This window comes from Alligator sinensis, unplaced genomic scaffold (genome assembly GCF_000455745.1).
Source record: "Alligator sinensis unplaced genomic scaffold, ASM45574v1 scaffold1339_1, whole genome shotgun sequence".
Taxonomy (NCBI): Eukaryota; Metazoa; Chordata; order Crocodylia; family Alligatoridae; genus Alligator; species Alligator sinensis.
In genome coordinates, this window is record NW_005842490.1 from 431,430 (window position 1) to 442,459 (window position 11,030).

The 11,030-nt window shown below is 38.4% G+C and overlaps 1 protein-coding gene across 1 annotated transcript in view; it reads left to right on the top strand.

Annotated features, from left to right (window-relative positions):
* SGIP1 (SH3 domain GRB2 like endophilin interacting protein 1) overlaps positions 1–11,030 on the top strand; it is a 97,839-nt gene that overhangs the window by 38,466 nt on the left and 48,343 nt on the right. Inside the window, 4 exon segments of the mRNA XM_025212869.1 lie at positions 738–823; positions 2,965–3,057; positions 4,985–5,059; positions 7,343–7,798. Coding sequence (XP_025068654.1) covers positions 738–823; positions 2,965–3,057; positions 4,985–5,059; positions 7,343–7,798 — 710 coding nt within the window.

Sequence of the window (11,030 nt, forward strand, 5' to 3'; positions counted from 1 at the left end):
ACTCTATTCTGCCCACAATGTATATTTTACAGATAGAAATATTTAACCTTAGTAGTCTGAAGTCAGGCAGGTAAAATGAATTTAGTCTAAGGTGCAAATGTACTCTGGTTTCTGCCTCAGTAATTCCTATCCAGAGTAATGTTTGCTTGTACTAACAGGAGTTAACCTAGGCAACCTGTGTTTTTTAGATTGGTCACTAGTGTCTAGTACCTTTTGCTGTATCTAAGCCAGTGGTTCTCAACCTTTTCAGACAAAAGGCATTCCTCGGTAGAGTTAAGGCACCCCTCCAAAAATGCCAGCTCTTAGGCTGCCTGTAGAAGTGCTCCAACACGTTCTAATTGGAAAGCTATAGCATCACTTGGGTGTCACCTGTATGAAGCCCCCTGTGTTTCAAAATGACTGCAAGGGTGTTTTAATGAAACCTCATTGAATAAGAGTTAGTTAAAGTGTACTTGTGGCTGTTTTGAAATGTGCTGGGGTGGGAGGTGGGCAGGTGGGGTGGGAGGTGGCTTAATACACATGAGGCTAAGCTGTTTTAATTAGAGCGGTTGCCTGGGAACCACTTGAATTAAAACACCTCCCCTCCTCCCACCTCCAAGTGAATTAGTGGTAGTCTGAAGAGTTTTTAGCCACTAAAGGGATTATGCCATCAAACACTTTTGAATCTGAACTTCTCTCAAGCATATTCAAAGATTGTTCCTTAAATGACTTCATTTCATATTTGTCTTGTCCTACAGCAAAAAAGCCCCAGATGATCCTACAGCCCTTGCCCCTTTGTTTGGCCCACCACTGGAGTCAGCATTTGAAGAACAGAAATTGGAAGGTATGAAAAGTGGCTAGTCCGGCAGTTCTTTAAAAAGGAAAAGACTTCTAAAAATAAATTCTCTTTATTTTATAAATGAATTCTGTAATAAATCTGGGATATGAATCTAATTTTCTTCATGCAATTGGGACACTGCACCCTGGGTAACTTCGGCTTTGTATAATAGGTGACAACTTAACAGTTTGTAGGCTACAAGATGACTATAAACACTGCGAGTGGTTCCTGCATATCCACAGTAATTACCCTCTGAGTGTAAAATTTCATCAGCATTCAGCTTCATAATTAACTTACACTCTGCTAAACCAAACCATAGCCACAGGGGACATCATAAGCTCCTGCAATAGGCTCCTCAATCCAATATAAGCAGAGTGACAGAGGATATAATCGCCTGGAGTATCTTTGGACAATATAAGCTGCTTCCCAAAAGACATAATATCTTGGCATTTTCACTGTGAATGTGATTTTCTATATTAGACAGGTATACCAGGGGTTTCAAACCTTTGAAAATGAACATCAGCTCCAGCCAAACTATTAAGCATCAAGTAAGCTAAATTTTCAATTGCTATTCCTTTGACAACTAGTTTGTGGATAACAATTTGCATTGTTTTAGCCACATCGCATTCTTTACTCTATTTTAGGGGATACAGCCATCAAAAATAGTCAAATAAATCAAAGTTCTTAATTCTGACTATAGTATTATTTTTTTTAAAAGGAAGAAAAAATGCAACAAAGCAAAACAAAATGCAAACTATAAATAATAGTTACATCTACTACCTGTGGAGTGCTTTCAGTAAATTACACAGTCAAGAGTGGCTCTAAATTTGGAGTAGACCCCAAATTAGTGGCAAATTCCATCTCAACTTATTATACAACCCAAACAAATTCAGCATTTTGCTGAAGCTTTGGAGAATCCTGTTTGTATATTTATATAATCAAAGCAATATACAAATGAGCAAAAGTGAGTAGTCTCAACTGGACCCTCTTAACTTATCATAAGGACTGGTGTTGAGATTGGCTAAGTAATATTAAGAATCTTTAATATTAAAATAAATCCCACTATTTCTGTCTGATTTTTTTTTTCCAAGATCACTTGATGGTTGTCCAGGAATATATGGCCTAAACAATTTGGTGCTTACAAAGAGAAATGGCTGGTAATTTACAGGAGCATTTCAATTTTCTATTAAAAGAAAAATGTCACATTTGATTCCTTGGTAGTGCCTTACAATTTTGTTTCACCCATGATGCTGTAGCCCAAATAATGTCATTATATTGTAGAAACAGTATTAAATTAGGCATCCCTAGTTTCTGGCTTTAGTAACATATTACTTCTAAACAGAACATTCTTGCATTTAATTGAAAGGAAGTATACTTTCTAAAACCTAATACTTTTTCATCTTGAGAAAAAAAAAATTGGTAAATCAGAAACCCATGATGCAGCCATGTGTGCAGCTCCACTCTTCACATCTTAAAAAGGTTTAATAGAATTAGAAAAAGCATCCTGCTCCATACCCCAAGATAATCCAGGGTATGGAGCAATTTCTAAACCAGAAGAGAATGAAAAGCCTGCGACTGTTCAGTTTGGAAAGGAGAAGGTTGAGGGGACAGAGGGAAGGGGCGGGGTTTGAAGTGGTCTATAAAATCATGGTGGGTGTGGAAAGAAGACCGCCCACTGAAATTAGCAGGAGACAGATTTAAAACTTACAAGACAGAGTACTTTCTATGTAGTGCATAATTAACATGTGGAACTCGTTGCCACAGGAGGCTGTAGAAGCAGATAGTAGAGCCAGGTTCAAAAAGGGAGTCGACTAATTCATGGATGATAAATCTACTAAACAAAACAGTTGGGGATATATCTCTAAAAAAACTGATGGTGCACAAGGGAGGGCATGACAGGGGATAGATCACTCTAGATATATCCTGTTCATATGCTCTCCCTTTAAAGCATCTACTCCTGCCACTGGCAGAGATGGAATACTGGGCTAGGTGGACAATTGGTCTGCAAAAGTACAAGAGGAAGGTGTGTCTTGTCTGTGTTACCGATGTTTGTAACTCATATATGTAACCAATGTTCGTAACTCAATTCGAGATTCTATAACCTCTGTACTGTTTTAGTGTACAAGTATTTCATTTTCTGTTTTCAGCTCCTCTAGACCAGCCTGAGATCTGGGGTTCTGTTCAGCCAGTGAATTCGAGTTTAGAATCTCCAAAATTACCGAGACCTTTTCCAACTGGAAGTAAGTTGCAGTGTGGATTATCAGCCAAATATCAAGTTTCTGATGCTTTATTGTCTGAGCTTCCATGTACTATAAAAATCTCTAACTGTTTAATCATGTAGCATGTTAAGCTTTATTTTTACGGAAGTAGCTGTAGCTGCAGCACAGTAAAATGGAAAAAGGAGACATTGGTTAAATAATGTATTGGATGGATGGTTTTCAGAATGGAAGAGACAGTGTACCTCGTCTCTGGGGAAAGAGGCTTCTCCTTGTACTTTCTCAGTTTGCAAAGCTAAACCTAAGTCAGTTTACCATAAAGGGCATATTTCTAGCAACAAGTAAAGCAGATGATGAGGACTGCATCTCCTAATTTTGTCCAGGAAAGATTCAGCCATCCTAAATTCCGCTCTTGTTGCAAGTTCAGAAGGACAAAACAGACTTTTAAAAATCAGTTAAATCTTCCTTCTGTTTTGGAAACTGAGGATATGCCTTATACACAGCAGGTTATGTAGTCGTTTGGCTTGACATTTGAAAAATGCTTGTACTTTCAGGGCTAATAAGTACAAGTGTGGTGCAATTTCATGTGACTCTTCTTTCCCAGCTTTCCTGTATCCCCTACACCAACGTTTCCCTGCTTTGCATCATGTCTTCAGATGTGTTGTTCTGGGCTGTGTGTGTTCTCCCGTACCTCCCCCTTCGCCCCCTCTCCCATTACCCTGGCCATACACTGGAACTATATTTCATAGCTAACACTGCATCCCCCAGATCTCACAGGTCTGCCTATACACGTGCAACATGGTGTTCTAATTGGAACGCTCCAGCATCACATGTATTAAGCTCTGGGGCATTTTAAAATTGAATGAGATTTAGATAAAGTGTCCCATGGCCATTTTTAAGTGTGCAGGGGCTTAATACACATGATGCTGAAACGTTTTAATTAAAGCAGCTCTCTGGGAACTGCTCTAATTAAAAAGCCCCCACCCCAGAGCACGTGTGTAGGCATGCATTGGGGGCGGGAAGAGGAGCAGTCTGTGGACTAGTAGGTATAGCCATTTGACACTTTGTTCAGGCTGGGGAGCGGCCAGTTATCATTTGGAATTTTTGGTTATTGACAGTGCTGAGGAGCGTAGAGCTCCACAAAAAGGAAAATTTAAGAAGAAGGTTGTATGAATGGCATATTATGCTATATTTTTGCTAGACTTGTTTGACGCTTTCATTTCTTTCATGGTTTAAGCAGACTGAAGTAAATTCTTAATTTGGATTGATTTACCAATTGCAAGTGCCATGGGGTTGTGGTTCTCATGAGGTAGATCAGGATAGCACAGCTCAGCTCTTTGTTTTGCTGCAATGAAACCTCAGTTGTACGGTGTGGTCTTCTCCATTGCATTTCGATATTGTTTACATGCTGCTTTGGAATTTTGTATCTTCAAAATAATTGAACTGGTATAATTTAATCATCTTGTTCACTCTTCTGACTGTAACACTAGAGGAACTGGTGCATTAGAAATGCATAGGTAAATAATGTTTATCAATAATGTTTGTTACAAATCTTATTTTGAAATATTAATTTGTGTTTTTAAAAAGCCAAGTGTGATTTAAGATTTTTTCTTAAAGAAAAATATATCTGCTTTTGACTTAATAAAATATTGTGATTTTTCCTCAGACAATGATGATGCACATTAATTGCCTAATCACTTAATAATGCAAGGCTGTTAACATAGTCTGTAATAGTATATAAAGCTGTCATAGCCATTATCTCTCTTGGCACGTCATTGAATGCTGTGGCAAGGATGCAATTAACCTTTACCAATGCTGTATTTTCAATAGCATAAAAATATACCCTGAACAGGGAACTAACACTCTTCTTCTTCAAAAAGAATCACGTTTTCTTATGAGCTCAGTGCTTTTCTTGAACTTAAACTCTTCCTCCTGATCTGGTGTTTTGCAGCACCTCCGCCACTTCCACCGAAAAATATTCCAGCCACGCCACCTCGGACTGGCTCTCCTCTAACAGTTGGAATAGGTAAAAATGAGGCATAATTTTTTACAAGTTCATGAATACTGTATAATATAGAACACATGTGGGCCTGAGCCTGAAAATATTCTGACTCCAGAACTCCCAAGTGACTCGAGTGCAAGTTCTGCATGCACAATGTTTAAACAATGGGGTCCACTTTGGTGAAAGCTGAAAAATGGCTGTACTGTTGAACATATTTTTGTTTTTAAGCCTTATTTAAGCCTTGTTTGTTAAGCCATGAGCATTTTATTACTTTCTTATTGGAAATTAATCTGCCACTACTGCATTCAAAATTGTAATGTACAAGTCCTACGTGTTGAGCCTTTAGCTTCTGAATACTCTGATTGTGTTTATTTTATGTTGACTTCTCTCCCCACCAACACTCACTCTTTTTTTGGTATTGAACCATTTTTGGGAAAAAATGCAGTACAACTTCTCAAATCCCACTGAAAATGACATAACAAAAGTAGCTCCATAAAATTGAAATGATCTTTCAAAGGAATAATTGGGATACATTATCTTTCTCGCATAGAAGAGTAAATTTGGTTCTGACCCCGTCATTCTTGCACTCCCACATATATCACTGGGAGTTTTGGGTGCAGAAGGAAGATCGGTATAACCTAGAATTAATGAGTCAGTGTTGTTCATCCAAAGATGTGCCAGAGGTCATTCTGCCTAAAAAATCAGTAAATTGTACATGTGGTGGAATAATCTTGACTATCACTAAAATAATTTAAAACCTGAATTAAATTGTTGCAAAGATATACTGGAAGGCAGCTAGAGTATATGTGATACATTTGTGCATATAATTCATGTTATTAGTAGACCTGTAACTATTGAGTTAAAATCGCAACTGTACGGTCTGGATAAGGAAATGCAGTTATTGTTCTTTGAAATGGATTTATTATATGGCAAACAATAGTTACATTACACAACAAATGCATACAATGCAAATAATATAGCTATAGAGTAATGTAAAATCTATGCTATGAACTTAGTGCTCTATTCATCAATATATTATTCATACTCACGTGTCTTCATTTTCCATTATCTGTCTATCTATCTATCTATGCAGCCAGATGGGTATAGTGTTTACCTGCATATAGTAGCATTCATCAACAAAAGCAAAGGAAATGAGCAGCTGCATGTAACCGTTTATTTACCAAGTTTTGCCTTGCTGCACATTTCAGCATGTGTATCAAATAAAGCAACTGGTGATGGTCTCTTTTTAGCATAAATATATGTTGTCCCTTAAATACAGCACTGTGTCTTTGAAGCAGTTCCCCAAAATCTAAGAACACATATTGTGCATATATATGTATGGACAAGAAGGTATTTTAATTTTAAATGGTACAGACACAGTGGTTATAGGAGGGTACTCTTGGGTTCTGTCAACAGTTTTGCCGCTGATGCTGCGCGACTTTGGTAAGGCCACTTACCTGCTGTGCTAAATGTGAAGCTGGCACAATGGAAAGTAGTTAGGTTTGCTTAAGCTTGAAAACTCCCATATAAAGTGCTGCATATTGTAAGCGAAAAGTATCATAGTTCTTCAGTAAGAGGGACAGATAAAAAAACCAAAGCACCAGAAGATATGGAGTTTATTTCTATTGACTTTGATAGCGATGTTGATGAATTCTATTTTCATGTTGGTTATGAGGTTAGATTTGCTCAGATATTGAAGTTAAAAGATACGTGATGGTTCGGTTCATGAATAGAGCCCTAAAGAAAAGTCCTTGTGTCCACAGTTGATTACACCTGAAATACATACACGCTGTATGCTACAGGATATTGCATGTATCTTGCCAGTGTATTTTGTGTTCTGCAATAGCATATGTGCATGTATACACTATATGTAGTGTGAATCTCATGATGTTGTGCTGTTATGTTCATTTTAAACATTTTGCAATAATTCACAATATTGAAAAAGTTTTATCAGACAGTATAACGTTGTACATTGTTAGCTAATTATATCTGCGTCCTACTGAACTACATGAAGCTTTAATTTTATAATATGAAAAAGTATACATCTGGTATGTTGTGCATGCTTTTTCTATATATTGTGTATGTATTTCAATCAAATGTGTTTTAATAGGTATTAGTATGTATAAACCTATTATGTAGGTATTTTCATGCACATGAATTATGCCCCTAGTACCTCATAAGAAAACATGCTTTAAAGTATTACTGCTAGGATGTAGCTGACTCTGAGCCCCATGCAAACATAGAGTATAGTGCAACTTCAGCTATACCAGTTAATATTAAGTGTAAAATAAACTACTTTGACCACAGGAAGTGACCAGAAAGCAACAGAGGTCAAAAGTGACAAACTACCATCAATGAATGACTTGGACAGCATTTTTGGCCCTGTATTATTTCCCAAGTCTGTTGCTGTTAACGCAGAAGATAAGTGGGTCAATTTTTCTGATCAGTCCCCGGAAAACGTAACTCCAGAGTTGACTTCAAGGGAAAAAGTGGTGTCTCCACCTCTGGCACCAGAAACGGCAGCTGAATCTCCAGCTGTTGAAACCTCTCGCAGTGTTCCATCTCCACTCAATTTAGAAGAGGTTCAGAAGAAAATTTCTGACCAGACCCACGTTAAAGATGATAACTTAGAATCAGCAGCATCTCCTAAAGATTTTGGGTTGGGACAGAGAGCTACACCACCTCCCCCTCCGCCTCCTACCTACAGAACAGTGGTGTCATCACCTGGACCCAGCTCTAGCAGTGGCACAGGAAGCACCAGTGGTATGTCTTATAGCTTGAGTGTGCTTCAATGTGCCCATGAATGCCTTTTTGCTGCAGTGTGAACACACAACCGTTAGCTACTCTTAGTTGGCTTTTAAGCATCAGTCATCCCCTTTTGTTTGATTGTACTGTGCCCCCAGTGGCGTATTTTTTTTATCCAATGCCCTTGTGGTCCAAGTCAAGCTTGTATCCTAGATACCATGTTTCCTTTTACCCTGTCATCGTTGAGTGTCTGATGTAAGAGGGGGAGTTTTGACTCCACAGTTTGGATTCGGGTAAATCTTGATAGTTTTCACCAAAGTTAATGTTCATAGCCTTGAATACACGTGATCAACAGCCTGAACTTTGCATTCAGGTTTGTGATACATGTGTATTTGCAGAGTCCTGAACTACTGACAGCCATAGACTTTGATACAGAGTTGCTAGTCTGCCATTATATCCTCCATGGACTGCAAAATGAGAAGAAATATTTTAAAAACAAAGCAAAACAAACAAAAAACCAGAAACCCTAACTTCTCCCAGCTGTTCACTAAACAAAACTGGCACTTTAAGGAAGGCTTTGAAATTATTTGACTTTTATGTGACCAAACAATAACAACTGACTGCTCACATGGCGCTACACTATCTCATGGCTAACATGGCCAAATAAATAGAAACCCAATATAAAGCTGAATGACTTCCTGAAAATGCCATTGAAACTCCCAGAGTGAGAGACTGATCTAGGTTTGGATAAATACTTTTTGGAGGAAACGCTTCCAGCAGAGGAATGTGTTTGAAATCTGCTGGCTGCTTGGTTTCATCAGTTTAATTATGAATTTGTATGCGACCATTAGGCTAAATGACCTTGTTAGAAGTCAGTTTTCGCAGCATCCTTCATACAGCTCTTAAGAGGGTGCCACTTTATCACGTTGTTTTAAGATCTAAGGACCTTTCTGCACAAAGTAACTTGCCCGCAAAACTATACCGTGCTTAATATCCCACTATATTTGTGCCCATATAACTGTATAACTCCCCATGTGGATAGAGCAGAAAAACATACTTGTATCCTGGAAGAAGTATGTCCACATGGAGAATTATATTGCTATAGTTTAGAGGTATAACTTTAGAGGTATAACTGTACTAGTAGACTTCTGCTGGCAAACTTCCCAAGATAAGCAAACCCTAAGTAAGAGAGGTATTCTCTGGCGAAAATAATCCCGTGTTTAATGCTTGTAAACGCTCCTAGTGTTGAACCTGTTATTTTGAAATTCTTGGTGGTTTACCACAGTGTATTTTACATCTACAGCAGGTTGTTTACAGAGTAATTAACTGAGCGGTGGATTTAATTTTATATACAGCCACTTCATGTTTTTCAACACTATATTATCCAAGGGCATAAAAAAGTGGAGAGAATGCTATGAAATGTGATTTATTGATTTATTTATTTTACAACCTTTTGTTGTTTTCGAGATTCTATACTCGATAACATCAATAGCGTTAGTGGAGGGATTTTTCAGCAGACCTTTTAAATAAACTTCATGTCTGCCCCACTGGCTACATTTAATTGGTGGATGGAGTGATTTCTCTTCATAGGGTGTTTCAGAGTTCACCTGGATGAAAAGCTTTTTATGCATCTGACTGTCCAAGGTACCAGTCACCCTTAACTCCTACTGAAGTCAGTTTGAATTGAGGATGTCAGCACTTTTTGAGATGGTCTCTCTATATGCTGATGAGACCCTCTGTGAGCAGCATATTATTTATTTGATGAACACCAACTCTTTACTGAGCTCTGCAAAATGCAGAAAAAACCCACAGCCTGAAGAGTTTGATTCCAAGAATGGTACACAGAAGACAGGGAGCACCAGTAAGAGATGGAGGGTATCTTCCATACTTAGTAGAGATGCCTTGTGTGAACACTTCAGAAGAGTTGAATCTGAATGAAGGGAGGATGGCAGTTTGGGACTGGGATCAGGAGGATGTTCCACATGTCAGGAAATGGTCTGAAATTCCAGTATACAGACTGGAGTGAGAGAGATTTTAAAACCAATGTTATTTAATGTCACTCAGTGATGAACATGCTACTATGGAGAAAGAATAATCTGTCTTAACATTGTTACACTTGTAAAGATCTATCTTTGTTCCCCCAGGAGTTGGTCTTGTAGTAGGCAATTAGTCAGCACCTAGCTTCTTTGATGATGCTCAACAAGATGCCTGAAAGATTGCAGGAGGCAGAATTCTTGCATGGTTCTTGAAGAGCCAAATCCTGGGGCAGTTTGGAAGATGGCCATTAGCCATAGGCAATTTAGGCAGTTCACTTTAGAGCTTTTCCTTTTCCACTGATCTGTGCTAGAATAAAGTCTTTAGATTCTGAGGAGGGTATACTCTCTCCCTATTCCAGCTTCTTATTTCTATAAATTTAGCTTTCACACTGGCACCTTCTTAAGCTCTCAAAGAGTTTGATTCTAAATTGGGAAAAATGAAAAACTGAATGAATCAACCTATTATACAGCCTGAACATTAAAGATTTAGGCTGAGTACAGACAGTCAAAAAGCCCGAGGCTGATTCCATTCAATCTTCACAGGTTACTCGAAGGTGCATAGGTTAAACCAAAAAGCAAATGAAGAGACATTCATTCACCTTTGATTCCAGAAATGCAGCCATATGCCTGCAGTGGTCTAGGCCAAAAACTGGGGGGCCCTAGAGCATGCTTCCCTGCTCGGCTGGAGCAGACGGCTTGGGCCAAGGCTAGCCCACCCATACTGCAAGGAGAGTTTGTGGGGGAGGTGCAAAACATCCCAGGATGCTGGGGGACTTCAAGTTTACTTGAATCTGAATGGGGTCTAGGGCAGTTCAATAAACCAGTTTAACTTAAATCAGTTACTACATCCATCCAGGTTTATTTTAAACTGTTTTCAGCCATTTTGAAAGCGGTTTATGTGGACTGAACTTCTGCTGTGTTATAGATTTGAACCGGTTTCTGATCACTTATACTAGTTTATATGTAATTTCTGTCCCTAGTCTAAAAAGCCTAGAATGTATTTTCTAGTACTTTGCAAAATGTATCAATCAATAAAGTCTGTGCAACAGTCCTGTTGTATCAAGTCCCTACTTGTGTCATCCGAGCTCTTATCTTCTTTATTTAGAGATGGCGTTAATCTTAGTCTTGGGATTGAAGAAGTTTTAATGCTAATTTTCCCCCCTTCTCTGACTCCCCTGAAATTAAATTATATATCGGACTTTGTATCCATTCCT